The sequence below is a fragment of the Panthera onca genome, chromosome A2, assembly GCF_046562875.1.
Source record: "Panthera onca isolate mPanOnc1 chromosome A2, mPanOnc1 haplotype 2, whole genome shotgun sequence".
Classification (NCBI taxonomy): Eukaryota; Metazoa; Chordata; class Mammalia; order Carnivora; family Felidae; genus Panthera; species Panthera onca.
In genome coordinates, this window is record NC_138340.1 from 40,621,499 (window position 1) to 40,643,333 (window position 21,835).

General features: G+C 47.7%; 1 protein-coding gene across 3 annotated transcripts in view; it reads right to left on the reverse strand.

Moving 5' to 3' along the window:
* PDZRN3 (PDZ domain containing ring finger 3) overlaps window positions 1-21,835 on the reverse strand; it is a 238,209-nt gene that overhangs the window by 48,903 nt on the left and 167,471 nt on the right. Inside the window, exon 1 of one of the 3 annotated variants that reach the window (XM_078442814.2) lies at window positions 302-510. The exons of the other annotated variants lie outside the window; for them this stretch is intronic. Coding sequence (XP_078298940.1) covers window positions 302-370 — 69 coding nt within the window. The 5' untranslated portion in view covers window positions 371-510. Of the gene's footprint in view, window positions 1-301; window positions 511-21,835 lie in introns of those variants that run through there. 3 annotated transcript variants of the gene reach the window in all.

Below are 21,835 nucleotides of genomic sequence, written 5' to 3' on the forward strand. Positions count from 1 at the left end.
TCCCAAGACATTCGCTGACACTCCAGAGGGCAGTCACTTGTAAAGGAGCTTTGTGACAGGACTGCTGGAAAGACACTTTATGACTGTCAACATCTTTACATATTCAAATACAGGCACCTAAGGAAGTGCCCCTGGGAGGGAAATTACCCAAGAGATTTAACAGAGAATACAGAGAAAAGTCCACAAGGCGGTCTCAGTCAGAATACAAGTACGCACCGGAATCCCTAATTCCTTTCCCAGAAGTTACCGTCTGCCAGGTGAGTGCCTGCCCACGCCCCCGGAATAAAAGGCAAAGCGTTACCTGACAAACTTCATAGAGCAATTTGTACTGCTCCTCTTGCTTCTGCAGGCTGCACAAACTGCATCCCATGTTTAGAGGAACGTCAAAGGAAGGCTTCAGTACGCGCCAGCACCCGGGAAAAGCAGCGTCCTGCGCGCAGGCATGAAGGTATCCTCGGAGAGCCTCAGGTGCATCAGGCGGCTGCAACACTTCACATTGGCGTTGCTCTCCAAGGCTGAAAACAACTCTCTCCCCTTCCACGCTTCCCCTCCTTCCCTCGCAGCGTGCGCACACACACACACACACACACACACACACACACAGACACACGCACGCACACACACACACACACACCACTCCCTCCTCTGAGGGACTCTGGCAGCTGGATTGTGGTCCAATGCACACGCTATATAGACTGCTGCTCATGCATATTAATCAGCTCTCATTGACTATTCATAACAGACAATGATACAGAAGCTATAATTGCCAACTATGACAGTTGAAATTTCTCTAATTAACAAGCAAGTGCTCCAGTGGTAGGGAATAATAAAAGACACTAACAATTTTGTAAGCCATTTTCTGGCAGTTACAAATAAACATGACTGCATTTTTAGCAAGGTCTCTTAGGATAATCCCTAACGCATTTAAGCTAAGTAGAAATTCATTTTTAAATATATCATAAAATTTCTGATGATATAAAATGTATTTAATGCTGCAGATAATGATGGCATATAAACGAGTTTTGTGGAATGCACATGTTTTGAATAATATTCGTATAATATTTAGTGCTCTCCCAAGTTGCAGGAAAAATCTGCCACATACGAATAAAATATAAAAATTTAAATTGCAAGGTATATATGTGCGTATGCAAAGTAACCCGGGGGTTGTAAGGAGATAGGCTGCCCTAAAGGTGAGCAAGCAGATAATCACTGCTAAAGTGCATTTTCAGTTCCCAAAGCAGAAAGTTATTTGTTACAGGGCTGCCCAGCTCACTGGAAGGAAGAGAAGCAGCCAGCTTCGTGCCATCTCTTCAGCTATGCAGACGCTGACAGATTCCTCGGAGCTCATGCCACTGAGCTAACTGTCCCTGTCTACTACAGATCTGTGTCTGATATTCCGTGTCTGCCTAGACTTAACCCCCTTCTGCTCTGTGCTGTGTGTCTAGAAAGCAGGGAGTCGCGATTACACATGGAAGGTGAGGACCGGCCGCATTTAAGAACTGATTCCTCTACCTTGCCTCGTTTCCCTTCATCCAGCCTCTGACCCACTAAGTTGGACGGCTTTACAAACAACAACTTTCTTTTCTCAAATGACTACCCCACCACCCCCAATGAAATGCAGAGGTAATATTTTTTCAGCCCAAATCATTCACGATTAAAAATCTCACCACTGTTTCCAAACCCTCACCCCACCTCCATCTTATAAAGGTTGAACTGTCTCCCAGGAGGACTCCCACATCCTGTCAAGATGCATCACAGGGACTGAAGAATAATGCTCCCTTTCTCTGGGAGTCCAGACACACCTGGGATGTGAGTAAAACAGTAAATAAAATCCCACCTGGGCTGGTGGCCAGCAGATACATCTGGTCCCATTTCTCGGACCCAGAAGATGAGGCATGGCAACTTGTCACAGATGAGCTAACAGTCCTGGCTTTTGCTGGAGGGGGAGGAAGGGAACCTCCATCTCAGACCCACACCTGGTGTCACTATCGTGGCTAGAGCCGACAGCTGAGGCGTGCCACGAGGGAAAAGAAGCCACAGATGGTGCTGGGCAGCGGCAGTGACCTCTGACTTGCTCTGATGTTGAGAAGGGCCGTTTGGATCCATGAGCAAGTTACTGAGGGCTTGGTTTCCTGATCTCTAAAGAGCTAGGCAACGAAGTACCTTACAGATTTTTGTTGGAACGATGTAAGAAAACACAAGCTGTCAAGCCAAAACCAGAGGTCATGCTTGTCCACTGCCCTCACCCAGAGCCTTCCATCTGTAGTTCTGCTCTCTTCTAACCCAAGTGAGATCTCAATTCCTTCCACTTCCATTTACCGTCCACTCCACCTGGACGATCCTAAGACCCGCCCCATGCACCTTCTGCTTCCTCTCTTGCCTACCCACGGGGTACCCATTGTAAGGTTGCCAGGTCGGTCTTTATAAAGCAGTAACACGATCACTTTTTTTGCTTAAAAACGCTGCTACGACTTCTCGTCAAACCTGGATTAGAGTCACATTCTTCACAGGGCTTCCCATGCCCTGTAAACTCCGGTCTTTGTCCATCGGTTTCTATCATCTACTGGTGCTCACTTCACTCCCAGCAAGCCACATCCTTCCTCAGGGCTCCCTCCGCCAGAATGCACCTCCCTTCTTCTTCCTACCCACTCAGCACCCCCATCTCGGCTCAAATGAAGCCTCGTTAGGAAAGCCTTTGTTGGGGTACCTGGCATGAATTTATTTCTCAATCCTCCAAATTACTGTTATATCACCCCATTCACTTCCTCAGTCTTCCTGTTCATTCAGGCTGTTTGTTGGTGTGTCCTTGGATAAGAACGTCGGCCTCGTGAGGGCAGGGAACTGTGTCTGCATCTCCCCGGGGCTCAGCCCTGTGCAGGCACTGGGACAACACCTGTCCTTTGGTTGAAAGAACACATGAAGACGGACGCCTCACAAACCCATGCCCTGTAGGGTGAACCGGAAGTACCCTATACAGAGGTCAAGAGGGAGCTTGGTTTTCCTCCCCCAAAGCTGTGGACCATTAGGTCATTTTGTGGTAAGCTGTTGTGTGTCACAGTAGCTTATACCCACCTTTTTTCCTGCACGTCCACAGAAAAATAGACAAATGGGCTCCAGCTCAATGGATAAGGAACTGACGCAAACCCTTTTAGTCTTCGTTACAAAACTTTCCAACCTTGTTCAGAAGCGAATTTTATCACATATTGCCCTGTGCTTCAGAAATGTTTCTCAAACTTCTGGGTCTTAGGAAGCCTTCACACTCTTAAAAATTATTGAGAACATCGAAGGGCTGCTGTTTATTTGGGTTACACCTATCGAGGTTCACAATGTTAGAAACGATCAGAAATAAAAAAATGCCGATTCCTTCATTTAAAATAGCACTAAGAAACCCATTACATATTAACATAACTAACATTTTTATGAAAAAATTACTGTATTTTCCAAAACCAAAAGAATTTTGCGGGAAGAATGGCATTGTTTTCCATTTTCACAAAGCCCTCTATGTCTAACTTAATTGAAGACAGCTGGTCTTTCGCTTCTGCATTCAGTCATTTCTGCTGTGTGATGGCTTCTAGAAAATCCTAATGGACTGTACATGCAGGAAAGAATGAGAGCAAAAGAAAAAAAATAACATCTTGATGTTTATCAAACTCTTGATGTTTATGAACATAGTTTTGGCCCCACAGACCCCCTGAAATAGTTCCTAGGTGACAGTATTGAGAATTGCCACTCCAGAAAGACACATCTGTGAGCTAGGAGTCCAAGACTCTCACGCTTGGTGGCACCTGGGTGGCTCAGGCAGCTAAGCCCCCGACTTCGGCTCAGGTCCTCATCTCACAGGTTATGAGTTCAAGCCCCACATCTGGCTCTCTGCTGTCAGTGCAGAGCCTGCTTCAGATCCTCTGCCCACTGACCACCCCCCCCCCCCACCCCTACCCCCGCTCCCAAAAATAAATAAACATTAAAAAAAAAAGAGCATCATGCTTGGGGGCGGGCAGAAGAGTGGAAGGGATACTAATTCAAAGGCAACTCATGGTTGGTTTTCCACTCTTACGATTAATTACATAGTATTTGGATTCAAGAATGAAAAACACTTGTACCCATTATGCCTAAAACAGGACTTACCAAAGCGATTATTTGCTGTAGCTATGCCCCTTCCTTTGTACAACCATCTAGAATAGTTTCATTTGCAACATGTTGCTTTCACGGAGTAAGAAACACAACTGTGTAAAAGGAGGTTCACCGGTACTGTGATATGAACCAAGGCATTTCATATGGCAGATCCAAGAGGCACAGATCTTAGTGACAGGAAGTTCTTTACAACAGACCTGTTTCTGAGAGAACGGCTGTCCCAGTAAAAATGAAAAACTAGTTGGCGACACAGAGACGCACATTGTTTGGCGAAGATGCTGAATGTCCTTTTCAAGTCGGTAATCCCATCATCGGAAAGCGCCTCACAGGCTCACCCGCGCACGTGGGCCCTCAGACAGGCGCCTCCTCCTGCCTTCACAGGGATGAAAAATACAGCGCAAAGAAGGGTCACCAAGGACCACGGAGACACAGACAGAAAAGGCACATACAGTAAGGGCCGAGGGTGCCCAGGGAATAGCTTGTATAATCATTCCTTGAACTTCCTAAAGTCATCAGGGATGCCGTGAGAGTCAGCAGATGGACGGGAGAACTTACGTTCACCTGACTGTGGAAACAACTATCTCGTTCAAGCACATTCCTCCAGCACACAGACTGCGGTGCCTGTATGTCCGATACCTGTCATTTGACCTTCCTGGTTTTTCCTGATGGATGATGAACACAGGTGTCCTCAAACCAGAGTTTCAGTCGGAGGGAATATTCTTCTGGGAAGAACAATGACAAAAACCAAATGGGAAGATGGACCCAAGTTCATCAAGTTCTCAAGGGAGAAGCGGAGTCTCTTTGGGGGTCTGCACCAGCGGGCTGTGGAGCCGATGTCACGTCCCTCGACTCTCAGAGACCCGCCCGATGGCTCTGCCTTGCCTTAAGCTCTTTTCAGCTTTCTTCTGGATCGTGACGATTCATTAACTTGGTTTCTTCCTGCTTTGAATCTCACTCTTTCAATTCCTACTGTACAATGCAGCTACACACACACACACACACACACACACACACACACACAGCTGATAAACCACCGCGCTCAAGGCACAGACCAAGCTCCCAAGCACGCGGATCTCACCCATTCTGCTCTGCCCGGCCTCCCCTGTCTGTCTAGCAGCACTTCCTGCATTAGGGTCCTTCGTGCCTCATGTCTGTGCACATGGTGGGCCCTCGGCTTGCACCACCAGCTCCAGAGCCTTCCGTGTGCCCCTTGAATCTGCCCCCCTCTACCCCCGCAACGGAGGCCCTTAGCACTTTTGCGGCTTCCTTTGGGCACGCTTCACACTGTGTGGTCCTTCTGTGTTTACATCTCTCTTCCTCACTGGGGAAGACCAGGCCTAATTCAGCTATGGATGCCCACCCCTCCCCCCAACCCCAGGGGCTCAATACGTATCTCATGAATTAATTCAGCATCTGATATTCACTAAGTACCCCCTCAGGTATGAGGCACCTCCCTGAGTTCTGAGAACACAGGAGTGACCAAAATGGGCACAGAATCCAACTCTCCCAAGAAGATCAAGGCCATAAACCTCGGCCTTTTATGCCTGCTATGGTCTGGATGTGGTGTCGCCCGCCAATTAATGTTGACATCCTCATGTCCAGGGTGATGGCATTAGGAGGTGGGGTCCTCGGGAAGTGCTTAGTTGATGAGGTAAGGGAGAGCTCATGAACAGGGTTAATATTCTTGTAAAAGAGACCCCACAGAGCTCCCAGTCCTCTCTGCAGGGGGATGATACAACGGCATCTGTGACTTAGAAGGAAGCCCTCAGCCAGACGGGCTGCCCTCTGATCTTGAACTTCCAGCCTCCAGAGCTGTGAGCAATACATTTCGGCTGTTCATAAGCCACAGGATCGACGCTGTTCTGTTAAGCAGCCCAAACGGACTGAGATTCTACCTTTTGTGGGATCAAAGTTGTTCCTATGAGCCTGGTAAACCGAGTCATGGCCAGAGATTCAAATCCACCACGGGCTGAGGAAACAGTTTTGTGTCTTTTCGCTAACCTTCCCCTTTGCTGGGGTGGTGTTTCAGTAGCCTGTCTGAACCACGTTTAGTGCTTGAACGAGGAGTAAGAGCCGTGAGAAAGCCAAGTGTGGATGAGAATCCCATCACCAGCGCGAAGAAAAAAAGCAGCCGCAAAGAGGTTAGAACACACAAACGCACGAATGTCACAGGAGCTGAAACCACACGGAACAGCAGCTCTAAGTGCAATTTTGTTTCTGAAAAGCTCTCTAAGCTCAGAACATCTGCGCAGGACCTCAGCTCCTATTTTTATAAACCAGAGCACGTCCTCCCTTTGGAGTGAGGTGATGCTGTCCGGAGGGCAGCTGGGCTCTGGGGACCCGAGGAACACCCTGGCTGCCGGCCACCAAGAGCTCTGCCATTTTCCCTTGAGGCAGTCGGGAGCCAAGGCGCACACGAGGCCTTGGGAGGGGCCGACGAGGCCAGGGCGAGGGCCACCTGCTGCACCCACCCACGGCCACTGTTCAAACACCACGCGGGCGGACGAGCCCCGGCGACCGGGAGCTGCTTCCCGAACCCCAAAACATGCCACTGGACAAGCCACCAGAGCAACAGGGATCCGTCACGGGGAGGCTGGGACACGCGTATTTTTGTGGAAGGTAGCCAGGGGAAAAGAGCTCCAACAGGCCTCAACTTCGACAGAAAATTCAAGTTTCCTGGTGGGCGTGAAGCCTTGGGGACACCCCAGTGGATGCTTTTGTTCCTTGAAGGCCCCGCGGCACGCTGTGTCCCTGCTGGTGCTTGCTACCGGAAGTGAGTGCGTGCCTCCATTTCCCCAGCTAGAGCTGAGATTCCTGGAGGGTGGACTCCTGACTGAGTCATCTCTATGACCCCTGAAATGCCTAGAACAATATCCAAACCCTCTCCAGACTGAGTTCCTCACACAAAAGAGGGAGCACACCCTTGGCCGTGGCTCAGGGAGTCCGGTGAGGAAGGGAGGGTAACGGGTCAACCTAGTCCAGCCCAGAAGAACAACTCGCGGGGTATAGGAAGGACATTCACAACCTCCTGGGACCTTGGGTTTCCCCATCCTGCAGTGTGGCACCCACCCCCCAAACCAGGACGATGGAGGCCTCCCTCCACACACTTATTCTAGAAAGCCTGTAAAACTTCTGTGAACACAGCCTGAGGGTGTACCATAAGCCAAAAGGGAAGTGACAAACCTGGGGAGCCCAAACCCTTCCAGAATGTTCTAGAGCAGGGGGTGGGGAACTTCTACCACAAAGGGCCAGAGAGTAAGTATTTTACATTTTGTGGGCCAAGAGAGGAAATCGAGGACACTACGTAGGAACCATTTTACAGTGTAGAAAACACTCTTCATCGGCAGGCCGTGTGTACACAGGCTGAGGGTTGGATTTGGCCTCTGAACAAAAATTTGCCCACCAGACTGTCACAGTCTGAGCAAAGAGCTCATTTTGTCTGTGTAACACGATGAGGCTCCCTCCTCTCCCCATGTCATGAGGAGAAAACTGAGGGGCGGGCAGGCAGGCAAGGTGACTGACCCACGCACACACGGCGGGTAAGGGCAGAGACGAGACCCAGATTCAGACTGGGTAACCCCCAAGCCCGCGAGCCGCTGCACATCCCTTTGTTTCACACAACCTACTGTGTTCGTTACGAACACTGGTGCAGGCAAAGAGGCTCTAAAGGCCAGCTCCCTGGCGGGAAAAGTAGGAGGAGCTGCAGAAAAAACTCTAAGTCACACAACGTATTCACACTGATGCTGACCGACACCCAAAATCTGTAAGTAACTGGCCTGCCTTTTGCTGCAATGGCGATGTGTCTCTGTCTCGTGCTGGGTATTAGTTTCCTTTTTGATGTTTACAACCACCCAGCAGCCTGACCCCAGGTGTCCCTCCTGAGGCCGGGGCCTGGGAAACGTGTCACGTCCTCCCGGAGCCTCTTTGCTCTCACACAAGTGACAGACTCCTCAAAAGCTACATTCTGAACACCATGAGGCATGACCAAGCTCCCGGCGACCCTGGGGGATGTCTCAGGCCTGCTGCGAACCACGCAAGTCTGTTCCAACCAATGGATGTGGGATTCCTGACAGCAGGAAAGAGGATTCCAGGCCTGGAGTATAGGCAGGAGATGGAAGAGAAGGAGACGTGACAGAGACAGGTGTGTGAACACAGGGAAGATGACTGGAGAGGATGTCAGGACAGGATCTGGGGGAATTAAGTTGGGGACACGCACATCCTTCAAAGTCCTGATGGGGTAAGCCAGGCTCAGCTTTGTGGAGACTGAACGCGGGTGACCAAGAAGAGACAGCAAGCGACAGGACCACACCGCCAGGATGAAGGACACTGGGCAAGAGGGAGGAGGGAGAGATTTGGAACTCACACGGCAAGAGCACCAACTGCGTTGCTGTGGATTGAGAGAAACGACTAGAATAACAGGCTGGGAAAGAAGTACATAAAGGGACAACTGAAGGGGACCAAACCTTGGAGGGAAAGAGGAGGAGATGGGACTTCACCTCAGTATGTTACAGGTCACAGACTGTAGGCTGGACCCATGCAACATCTTCAACGTTTTGGGTGAGGTGCTAAGCAAAAAACAAAATCCTGAAGTTTCACCTAAAACGTGTAGTTTCTTTGTCAACTTTAGATAACCCCCCCAAATCCGATACACGGGTGGCAAACGTGTGTCCCCTTGAGATGTGGGGGTGCTCTGTGGTCCCCACTTCCCTCGTGGGCCTCCTCACTGGCCGGTTTAAGTGGCCGTGGCAATACAGTAAGATAGAAAGCATAAGCAGGTGGGTGTGAGACCGCGGGTGGAGACTGCAGGCTGGGCTCCTCCGCCCGCAGGGAGGAGGCAGCGCGCCCCGACGCGGGTGTGCTGGTGTCGTGAGCTCACCCGGGAGGGGGTGTGGGAACCAGGCTGCTCCCAGCTCACCAGCTCTGGCTGGGCTGCTACGAGGAAAGCAGCGGCCAGACTCCGTGCTACAGGTGGAAATAAAAGCCTCGCTTCATACCTACCACCAGTGATTCACACCTTCGTACTAATTGCCTGCTCTGAGCCAGACACTGTGTAGGGATGAACGAGAGACATAAAACCCCCGCCCTCACAGAAGAGCCACCCTGCGCCTGACCTGTGGCTACCCCGGGACTATCGCAGCTCTAAGTTCAAGGATGGCGCCCAGGTGGCAAACATCGACAATCCCAGTAGGTCGACCTTGGCCTGGGTAACTTTCCTTGCCTCCCCTTCCCACTGGGGGGTGGCAGGTCGGAGGGAGGAATCTTCCCATTTCTATGCTGGTCCATTCCAAATTTCCAGCCATGGGGGATCACCATTTTTTTTTTTAATATTTTTTTTAACATTTATTTATTTTTGAGACAGAGAGACAGAGCATGAATGGGGGAGGGTCAGAGAGAGGGAGACACAGAATCTGAAACAGGCTCCAGGCTCTGAGCTGTCAGCACAGAGCCCGACGCGGGGCTCGAACTCACAGACCGCGAGATCATGACCTGAGCCGAAGTCAGACGCTTAGCCGACTGAGCCACCCAGGCGCCCTGGGATCACCATTTTTGATAGATGGCCCCAACACAATGTACTTCGTATTTTTCTTTAAAACTACTCCCTTGTTGGGGCACCTGGGTGGCTCAGTCGGTTAAGCATGTGACTTCGGCTCAGGTCATGATCTTGCGGTTTCTGAGTTCGAGCCCCATGTTGGGCTCTGTGCTGACAGCTCAGAGCCGGGAGCCTGCTTTGGATTCTGTGTCTCTGTCTCTCTCTGCCCCGTCCCCACGTGTGCGCGCACGCGCTCTATCAAAAGTAAATAAAATGTAAAAAAAAAAAAAAATTTAAAGCTACTCCCTTGGTTTTATTTAAATAAAGTATTTTTGAAAACAAATTGATATCTATGGTACATGGGAAACCATTTTCATCTACCGTGTATAAAAATTACCACAAAAATAATCAGGAATTTAAAAACAGAAAAGGGGCTCATTCCCATACCACACAAGATCTTCTATCCTGCCATGTTTAACTTGTTTTTGGAATGAACATCCACTTGGCACTGAATTTCAGCCACACCATGACGTTTCCCATGCCTGTTTTGCCAGTCTTCTCTGTCTCCCACTGTCGCTCCTATGCTTGGGTCTGTTTTATGACGACACCCCAATTCTTCCAACTCTACTGTCCTTTTATTGAGCCTGTTAGCTCTACCTACAACACCCTCTGCACACTCTGCTTCCTGAAGTTTGAATTTCGAGCTTTTAAATCCCATTCACGTTAAAGCCAACCCCAATTTCACCCAACAGAATTCACCTAGGTGAATTCGCCTAGAATTCTAGACCCTAGGTGCTGGGCTACAGCTTTGCTGCAATCTGCTGTTTGCTAGTTTCTTTTTTTTTTTTTTTTAATTTTTTTATTTATTTTTGGGACAGAGAGAGACAGAGCATGAACGGGGGAGGGGCAGAGAGAGAGGGAGACACAGAATCGGAAACAGGCTCCAGGCTCCGAGCCATCAGCCCAGAGCCCGAAGTGGGGCTCGAACTCACGGACCGTGAGATCGTGACCTGGCTGAAGTCGGACGCTTAACCGACTGCGCCACCCAGGCGCCCCTGTTTGCTAGTTTCTTGGGGGCACGTCTTTCTGTCTTCCTAACCATTTAAACAAACAAACGTCATGCTAAGTGTTCACAATGGAATGGTGACTCCAACCAGCTTCTTCCTTCTAAGGGGAAAGCTGCAAGTTCCTAAAGACAGAAACCCCACAGTGTTTTATGACTAATAAATAGCTTCATTACAGTGATTCATCAATAAGCAGGTATTTACCAAGCATCTGAACTGCCCATTGTACCCACTGAGGGAACAGAAAAACTGTGAAACCTTGTCTTTATATTCAAAGACCTGACACCCTCCTCTGGAAGACAGGACTGAACTATTAAGGGGAAAGGGAAACTCTGTGCCATGGAGAGCCGAGGTTGAGGAGAACAAGACCATTGCTCCTAATGGCCCCCATGAGATAATTATAACAAAGCTCCTCGGGGCCATGCTGCTGGCTCTGCTGTAATTAAGACAGCCTCTGCGGAGGAGGCAGGGTCTGAGCTGGTAGTGCAAGATGGAGGTAATCTGGACGAGGGAAATAACCCGGGTGGTGCGATGTGTGCGGAACAGCACGGGAGAGAGCCTGCCAGGTGGAGACGATGCAGGATGTACGGGCCATGGTGGGAAGTCCAGGGGAATGATGGCCTTGAGGACACATAAAAGGTGGGACAGAAGCCCCGTGTGAGGAAGCAGTCTGGGACTGGTGTATATGCTGGCGGGAAGGGGGGGAAAGTATAAAATGGCCAGAGGGTGACACAGGGTAGAGGCAGGGACGGTGAGAAAGGGCCCAGACCCGAATTCCGAACTGGGTGTCCTAATGGGCAAACTATTTGGTACTTTTCTTGGTGGACGCCAGGTTGAACTACCGCCAAAAGCGGGTCAGGGAAATGCAGCTTCTGCGTTTGAACGTGGGCCAGCCTCTAGGACTTAGGACCAACCCCTGCCGTAGACTGTTTTTTTCCGACAGCTCGCAACTGAGCCAGAGGCTCCTGCGCTGTTCATGTCTGAAGGAATTTGCGGTACAGGAAAGGCGCGAGCTGGATGGAGGGCTTGGGCGCTAACGGGGAGCTAATTCTTTATTTTAAAATCACTCAAAAGATAAACAAGAAGTTGAGAAGAACAGAGTTATTTGACGGGGAAAAAAAAAGCCAACGTGGCAAAGTGAGGCTTCATAAGTCACTTGTACCACTAAGGTTCATGTGGTATCAAGTCTGACGCTACTTGTCAAGCTTCTATCCTGGATTTACTTTTGATATAAAACAGCACTTCAGAGAATAAGTAGGCAAACAATATTATGACCAATGGCTTGTTTTAAGAGAAAAATGCTCTCACAAATGGCAGTACTAATTTTTTAACATTCTCTGGGAAAATACAGCAACTTGACATGCCTGAGAACTGGGTAAAAACTATTGACATTGTACTTAATCTTTAAAACTGATATATGTGTGTCCAAAAGCTAATAAAGTTCCCTCTAATATAAATGGGGGGGGTGGGGAGTAAAACACTAGATCACAGGCCACACTCCTATGCTTTCGATTCCGGTCTTATGGGCAGAGCCCAAGGGCAGAGAAAATTGAAGTGATTTAAAATAGCCTCTGATAGGATATATCTGATATTAGTGGGCTTGCAGAAGCGAAACCGTAATATCGGACACATACAAAGGTGTAGAGCCCGTTAATGTGCGTCCGAATGTTTGGATGCCTGGGACTGCCACATCTTTCAGGTGACCCGTCCACGGGTGGGCAGAGCTATGCAGCATAGTATGAATGAGAAAGCCAGGAAGTGGGTGCTCCGAAACCACGTTTTATTTTATGGGATGAACGAAGGAGCACTAAGGGCACCTTCTTTCCCTTTACACCTTCCCCCCGGATAGGAGTCCCCGCCAATACACCGAGTTCTGCCCATCTCCTTTCTGGGTCCCCCTGACATGACCTACCTTGGGGCAAGGCAATTCACCGCTGGAAAAGAAATAAATACACAGTAATGTAGATGGAGGGTGTTTGTCAAAGCTTTGCTTGACCAAGCCGTCCCACAGTCCCACTTGCCCAGCACACATGCTAACCTATTAATTGTACTGAACATGAGACTGTTAGTTCTCTGCCCCTTGGGAGTGTACAGACCAGTAAAATTATAAAGGGGAAAAGCATCTGACTAAGAGAGTAGCCAAATGTATGTACAACCTTGTAAGGACTTTTAAAATAACCTGTTAGGGGGCGCCTGGGTGGTGCAACTGATTAAGCGGCTGACTTCAGCTCAGGTCACGATCTCACAGTTTCTGAGTTCGAGCCCCACATCGGGCTCTGTGCTGACAGCTCAGAGCCTGGAGCCTGCTTCCGATTCTGTGTCTCCCTCTCTCTCTGCCCCTCCCCTGTTCAGGCTCCCTCTCTCCTCTCTCTCTCTCAAAAATAAATATTAAAAATAAAATAAAATAAAATAATTTGTTAGTACCTCAGTTGGAAAAAATCCTCAAAGATACAATCTAAGAATTTACAAAACAGAATAAATATGTATTTACAAAGTACTCACTGTCCTATTTAGCTGTCTGTAGATACATACTTTGTAGGAACGTACTCTCTGTATGCACGGCAGGTGCAGACAGCAACACATCCCCGGGAAGCTCGAGAATAACATGCAAACTGGGATGCTTCTGGTGACATGAAATTTCCCTGCCTGGAGGGAAGAGTTAACCAGGGTGCACAGAAGGATGGAGAATGAAGCACTGTTTCTTCTCCTTTCCTTCTTTAAAATATCGAATCGGAGGTGCCTGGGGCTCAGGTGGTGAAGCGTCGGACTCTTGATTTCGGCTCAGGTCACAATCTCACGGTTTGTGGGATTGAACCCCTCATCGGGCTCCATGCTGATGGCACAGAGTCGGCTGGGGATTCTCCCTCTCCTTCTCTCTCTGCCCCTCACCTATTCTCTCTCTCTCTCTCAAATAAACTTTAAAGAACAAGAACAAAATACTGAACTGTAATGCTGCAAGCCAACCCGTTTTGTCTTGTCCTCTTAACTTGTGCCTTCCGTGTCTCCCATGTGCTCAAGGCCGGGGGAGGCGGACCTGCAGTTCCTGCCTCTCCCACTTCATTGACTGCCAGCTTGTGCCAGCTCTCTCGTGACAGAAAAGAGGACAGAAGGAGTCCTGACTGATTCAGACTAATGTGGGCTAGGCCTGCACTGCTTCTCGCCAACCTCATGAAAATACACCCATCCTTGCAATGTCTGTGTTTGTCTCCTGGCAATAACTGCCCCCCTCGCCTCCCGCAGGGGCACTTGGGTGGCTCAGTCGGTTAAGCTTTGGACTTCAGCTCAGGTCATGATCTCGTAGTTCATGAGTTCAAGCCCCACGTCGGGCTCTGCGGTGACAATGCAGAGCACACTTGAGGCTCTCTGCCGTCCTCTCTGCCCCTTCCCTACTTGCACTGTCTCAAAATAAGTAAGAGAGCTTAAAAAAATAACTCCCCTCCACCCCAAAGTTATCTGAACTGGGAGAGAAACAAACTCAGCACATCCTTGCTCTGACCGTCCTCCCATCGTCCAGCTCCTCCAGTTTCTAAGGAAAAGGGAGGCCTCTCTCCTTCTGAACTCAGGTTCTTGGCACTCACAGAGAGGATCTCCCCAGCTCCAATCCCTCCCACTGTGCTGTCCATGCCAGCCCCTGCGATCTTTTTCCTCCCCAGGCCTGTAGACATTTCCTCACTCTGAAGACTCTCAAATCTGCCATCCCCCACCCTATTCCTTCTCCTACTATTCACTGCCACACTACTTGACAGAGGATTCTACAAGGAGGTACCTGTTGTTCTTTCTTACCGCAACACCACGTGATCTGGTTTGCCCTCACTGTCCCTTCCTCCTACAGGCAAACACACTCTACCAAAACCATCCCACCTATGGTCACAAGGACCTGTCAAATATCACAACCAAGAGCCTTTTGTAAGGCCTCGATTGAACCTATCTAAGAAGGAAGACACGGAGATCCATGGTCCAAGTTTTACCTCCACTAACTTTAGAGATAATTAAGTTGCAGCTCAAAAGATTGGGAGCCTTGTGGCCAACGTCACCCAGCCACTTACTGGCAGAACTGGAATGTGAGCAGAGCTCTCTGGCCATTATGTTAATGTTCTTTTTCCCCCTAAATACCACCACCTGCCTGGCTTTCCCTGTAAGGTCTGACATTGTTGATCATTCTGTCCTTCTGAATTCCTCCTGAGTCCCCCTGATAGTACATATTCCTGCTCTCTGTGAGTCCCTCCAGTGACTCATGATGGTTTTTCCTTCTTCTCCTGCCTTCCAAATGAATGTAGACGCACTCAAATGTTATCGTCTTTCCAGGAGTCAACAGAGGAACCGAACAGCCTTCTGGCATCTAAAAAAGTCCTTTCTTTTCATCATCTGTAAATAAGCACCTACTGTGTGAGGTTCTGCAGAGCCGAGGTGCTGGGGCTCTGGCTGCCTAATTTGAAATCCCGGCTCAGCCTCTAATTTAGCACATACCCCCGGGACTTGGCGGCTTTCTTCCTAAGTCTCCACATCCTCACCGAATCACACAGGATTGTCAGGAAGACCACGGAGAAAGCTTTTTTGAATTACTCAGTAGAGTGGATGGCTCACAGCATTCATGGTAATTGGTAGATTTTGGTTTGTTCTTCCTAAATCTTCATCACTAATGCCTGTCAGAGAGGACAGCAAGCCCTAGTTCCTTCTCGTGAGCAGCTCAGCGTCTGTAAGGCCCACAGACACACAGACTAAATGGGACCATCAACTTCACATGTCCCATGACAGATACAGGAGAGGTAGTGGGGGGAAAACAGGGTAAAGAGTTAATTCCACTTAGGACTTGAGAAAAAGCTTTATTTTGAAGAGCCGAACAATGATCTGAACCTTGTTTGCCCTCCTGGGAATTAGGTTCCTCTAGCGGCCACATGCAAATTTTACATGAAAGGAAGCTTCTCAAAAGAGTGCTACTAACATGTCAAGAACCACCCCCCCCCCCAAAAAAAAAACCATTTAATTACTTAGACGTTGGGGTGTACCCAAATCACCCCTTCCTGAGTGGGTAAGGTGGTGGGGTTAAATGCAGATTCCTAAGCCCTACCCAAAGAGGCAACCATTCAGCAGACCCAGGCACCCGTTTTTCATGCAGGTGGTCCATGAGTCACAGGATGAACACGCAGATTGTGACGTGGCCCCAAAAGTCAAAACAGGCGTCTATTTAAAACGAATCACCATGACTACCACCACCAGAGTACAATGCCTATTAAGCACCTTGGATTTCTCGCTATAATGTTGCATGTGGTGTGGTTGGGGTCGTTAGGCTGATGTTCATGAGCTTTTGAACCTCTGCTTCTTGTATGTTTCCTTCCATTCTATTGAAGCCTGGTCTTTGAGACAGAGGAGGAAGAAATCACAGATAATTAGGGCTTAAAATATTCTTATTTCATGGTGGGGATAACAAGTGAAACTACAAGTAATGATGTAATCCAACTTGTCAAAAAGGAAGAAAAGAGGAGACAGAAGGCAGGACAGAGCCTTGGGACCCGGCATGCCATGTCATCTTGTAATTAACTAACTGATCCTTTAAACTGTCAAACTCAGAGAGGAGCTCCATGGCCTGGCGTCTGATTAATATTCATATTTGGGCACTGGATGCTCTGATTTAGGTCCCAGTGGTTGTAGTTAAACATCAGTCTTTAAAAAAGAGAGAGAGAAATAAAAACCTGCCTGGCCAGCCAAAATCTCCAGGTTTTACATTCATAGGGAAATGAGGGGAGGCCACCCTGAAGTCCATAATCCATGGCAAGAACAAATCCTCCACGGATGCATATTGATTTCTGCATCATGATGAGGACTTGTATATTGAAAAAATAATTATTTTGCTTCTTCCTACTGGCAGCCACATTGTTAATCACACTCTGGGCCTCATTGTTAAATAAGCGAACAGCGCGTGTAAAATTACATAGCATTCGGTAATATAATCAAGCTTTTAATTTCAAACAAAAATAATTGAATATGTAATTTAATCAAAACATGCTAGAATCTATCATTTAAACTATAATAAGGGGCAACCTGGACTTTGATTCTTCTAGCACAGGCTGCAAAAGAATATATTTCCCTCCCTCATACAGACGTCCCTGGATGAAAAATATACTTCCGTCCAGGGTACAACAAGTACCTGTACTAACAAATGCGTTTTGCAGAAAAGGCAGTTCGCTTAAGAAAACAAAACCAGCCCCTCCCCACCCCCTCACCGCCCCCCCCCCCCCCCCCCCCCATGGTGTGTGAACCCAGGTCACACTCGCAACCATCAACAGCCGGCTGGACACCCTGGGGGTTGCTCTTGCAGAAGGTGGAGTCATGAGGAAGAGTTCTTCGGAAGCACCGGACCAACCCGGCCTTTGCCTTCACGCTCGGGTCACGTTTTAAAAATCAAAACCCTTCCAAGGAAGAAAATGATTCAACCCAGCTTCACTGTGACTTCCAACAGCAGCGGCTTTTAGGAAAGATTTCCCAAATTAGGGGCCCCTGGTGGCTCAGTCAGTTCAGGGTCAGACTTGGGCTCAGGTCGTGATCTCATGGTTAGGGAGTTTGAGCCGCACGTCAGGCTCTGTGCTGACAGCTCAGAGCCTGGAGCCTGTTTCAGATTCTGTGTCTCCGTCTATCTCTGCCCCTCCCCTGCTTGCCCTCTCTCTCTCTCTCTCTCTCTCTCTCTCTCTCTCTCAAAAATAAACAAAAAAACTTTAAAAAAAAAGATTTCCCAAATTATAATTTGCGCCTTGTCTCTCATGGCATAAGTCCATCCCACAGTACCCTATCCTGGATCGAGACGCCTTGCAGCCCACACACTTTCTCCACTGTAATTCCTCTTCATCCTATAGAACTTACTCTCAAGCTCTTGTTAAACTTACCACTATGCTATTTCAACTTAGATTTGAAAATGGGTGACACTGCTAATGAATGCTCCATCTTGGGATCATAATTCACAAGCGTACTGAAAGTAAGTGGTGTGGAACAGCTAGACTCAAGTTGATGAATTCAGCCAACAGATATTGAGGCCCAACCATGTAATCAGATACATTAATAAGTCTCAGTTCATTTCCATTTGGTGGGGAGAAAGGCCATACCACTCATACAATCAATATATTTTTAATAAAGGAATAGCCCACTCCTAATAAATAAATATATACATTACAAATGATTGAGAAGAAACTCATGGCCGAGCTGGTGCAGGGCACAAGTTTAAATTCCAGAAGGCATTTATGGACTTTGACTAAGCAGACGAGGACAAGGATGAAAACCACCCAACAGCATTAAGATTATGTTGTCTGGGTCAGAGCCACCTATGAAACATCAGAGCTAAAAACCTCTGGAGCAAAGACCAGCTGATGGCCACCCATTAGGAACCTTGGATCTTTAGCCCCTTTGGATGAGACCATCAAAGTTAATGGTCAAAAATATCGTTCCCTCTGACAATTATTTCTAAGATGACTTGGAACAGTTCTCACGCTTTAAAAAAAAAAAGCTGACACAATGCCAAATTCACAAACACCCACCACTACTTGGTGGGTCTAGGCCATCGGGGAAACCTACCGTCACTGCCAAGCCTGACCTGTGAACTCCACATGGGGAGGAATCCAGTACCAAGGCAAGGAGAGTCTTGACGTCTCACTTCAGAAGTCAACACACAATGTCAGTGCACTGCTTGCCAGATGACATCCTGTGCTGTGTTCCTAGGAGCTGCAAATACTCCTTCGGGAGGAGAGCAGACTTGGGGACACCGAAACTGGCTCAAATCCACAGGCAGTAAAGTAATTAATGGTGCCTTTCAGGGCAAGCGCAGTAAAAAAATAATTGCTCTCAAATTTTTACTGCTAATGAATGATTGGTGTAGTCAATATTTGTGTTGTTGGGAGTGGACGTGTGTGTGTGTGTGTGTGTGTGTGTGTGTGTGTGTGTGTGTGTGTGAGAGAGAGAGAGAGAGAGAGAGAGAGAGAGAGAGAGAGAGGGAGAAACAGAGACACAGAGAAGGAGGAAGAGTCTTTTGGATGCAAATACCCAAACCAGTCTATCAGCCTGGTTAACAACTTTGAACCTCCAGACCACAAATACTGAATACGTTGACTTTAAATGTCTAGGGGGAACATATGCCATGGATCAAAGAACACACTGATTAATCCAACAGAGACTAAAGTCTGTCACTTTGGTCATGGTGCAAAAAGGAGCCAAACAAGGTCACTAAAGAGCGTAAATAGATGGGAGAGAAAGACCAAAGTTAAACTGGTTTCAAAGAGGGGCTGAGCTGCCAACCCCCTGTCTAAACGTGACTGGATGAGGTCCGTGTATCTCCTTCCCCAGCTCATCTGCCTGCTTGTGTTAAAACAGCACTTCCCCTTAAGACAACTACCAGCTTGCTGACGCCAGGTAACTCTCACTTATGCCGTAATCATTTACTATTACATTAGGTCATCGGCTCTGCCTCTACTGAATCGCAGGGACGCTCCAGCTTCTCATCACACACACGCAGCCCTGTAAACAGATGTAAAGATAACTCTGCTCTTGTTTAATGGGAAATCAGTTCTCATGAGTAACAGGAATCCACTGCGAGCATGAACAGTGAACCCAGAGAGAAAGTTCTGAGAGCCAAACACAATTGGATCTTGGCTAGTGTACCTAAGAAACAAGCTGCCGGGTGTTTGTTTGTTTGTTTGTTTGTTTAATGGGCCAGTTTGCCCATTGGTTAGAACACAGATGCAGCTGAGGCCATGGCAGTGAGCCTGATTCCCATGTGAAGAGGACAAATGGCCTTGTAGCTACAGAATGAATCCTTAATCTCCACATCATTCCAGAAATATGCACTCTTTGGGCGGGGGCAGAGCACATGATTAAAAGACAGAGTCAATATGGTGGGTTAGTAGCAGGGTCTCAGGCAGAAGTGGGGGGAGGCGGGGGGGGGGTTAGACTGGGCCACAAACACATTTCCTTTCTCTGCCTCCAACACAGGGATAATCATTTGTCATCTTCTGCCAAGACACCACAAAATATCTGCCACAGAGAATTCTCTAAAACTGATGTGGGAATATACACCTTGTGCAACTCTGTTTACATCAGCTTCCGTCTCACTGTGCCGAAGACAGAGCCATGTGCTGGGAACTGCATGCTCTTACAGGGAACAAAATAGGAGGCCGAGTCAGTTCGGGCTGGGCCAGGCTTCTTGGATGCCCTCACTGCCACCTCCACGGTATCATGATTCATGCGTTGATTTAATACTGGGAATTCCAAATCACATGCGTTTTTTTCCCTTCAGCTCTCTTTCTGGGCACCCTATTTTACTTGGTTCCAAGTTTTGAGTTACTGCAAGGCCACCCCCCACCCCCGGGCAAACCAGGCTAACGCTTCACTAAGAGGATATGGTTGAATAATTTTATGTTATTCATGAAGTAACAACTGGTCAGCACCAAAGCAAGCTCTGCAAGGGAAATTCTTTTTAACCAGCTACATATCTGGGGTATTTTTTGTTTTAAGTCCATGGCAGTTGTCCTTAACTTGTTCTTCTGCATAATTTATTGGGCAGCTGTCAAACATGCATGTTCTCTTGTCGCGTATCTGACATCTGTACGCTGAGAAATGACATCAGAAATGGGCAGCAAACAAACGGACACTCCGAGATTGAATAAATGACAGCAAAGGAGTACAGTGAGGAGAGAAAACAGTTGGGACAAAGTATACTACATCCTTTCCCAGCGGGCAGGCATATGAATGGATTTACTGTTAATTCTTCAACAGTCCACAGGAATGGACTTATTTCACAGAAACACTTACTTCAAAATGACTGGCAAGCTTTTGTTTAAAAAAGCACAATCATTTTAATACATGTGAATTTGTCTTCTTCTTGCCTGAACTATACACACACACACACACACACACACACACACACACACAAACTATATATATATAAATTATGCATAATTTTATACAGCCTATGATTTTATAAAGTCAACAATGTTGATACCATAATGAAATACATGGTTTGAGAAACTCCTAAATCTCCTGAAGAAAACGCCTAATGCCTGCAAATGGGCCAAATAACGCAATTCTGGCAACCTCACCTGCACAGACAATTGATCTCCCTGCTAACCCATGAAGCATTGTTGCTAAGCTAACACACTCATTCTTTTTGATCTCTTTCCATCTCCTGCATTGTATTCTGTGCCTCTCATCCGCATCCAACATCAACAGGTCATTTGCAGAGTGGTCAGTGTTGGCCAATATAAATAACTATTATAAAACCTCTAGCATGTTTTAAATCAACAACCCAAGTGGCCTACGCTGTTTGAAGAATAAATTCCAAATATTTTGATGGCAGAGGGTAGCCTGGGCCTGTGAAAAGTACAGGTACAAATTATCATTAAATAATCGGATCACAGCAAGCTATTCTAGCACAACGTTCTCTATTTTTAAACCAGCTTGAAAACAAATAGAGATGACAGCGCCCCTTGGGCAGGACGGTAAGCCTGGGCTTTGTACCACAGGCAGGTGTGTTTCAGATACGGCTGAAATTACCAGTACACATGTAAATCTACAAGAGCCAGAGAATTTGAGAGCCCAGAGCAACTCAGAGCAGGCAGAGGCGGTGACTCTTAGTCTCTAGCTGCCTCTTTCTCTGCCCCACCCCCAAAGCCCATTAGCAATGACCCCCCCCCCCCCCCAACGCTCACCTGAGCAAGGCGATGCATTGGGACATCAATGTGCCTCCAAACAAACTCTCCCTTGATAGAATAGAAACGGGCTGATGTGAACAGTCTAAGAGTTGCTGATGTCTCCCTTTGAGAAGGATATGTATCCTCACTCCAGATTTACCACTTCTGTTTGCCCAGGTTGTTATTGGAATTAATCTGTATTATCTAAGAACACAATCATTAAGCTGGGTGGAGTAGTATCTATAAATGCTAAGGACCAAGTGGGCCAAGAAAAATATTGACCATGACCATGATGAAGATCTACATGTTACTGCCATGGAGAGATGACTAGAACACGGTGCTGAGAAACAGGAGGTTCTAGAACAAGCACAAACAGTACAGCAGTATTTTACATGTAACTCAAAAGGTGGATAAAACAATGCAGAAGTAAATATACAACATCC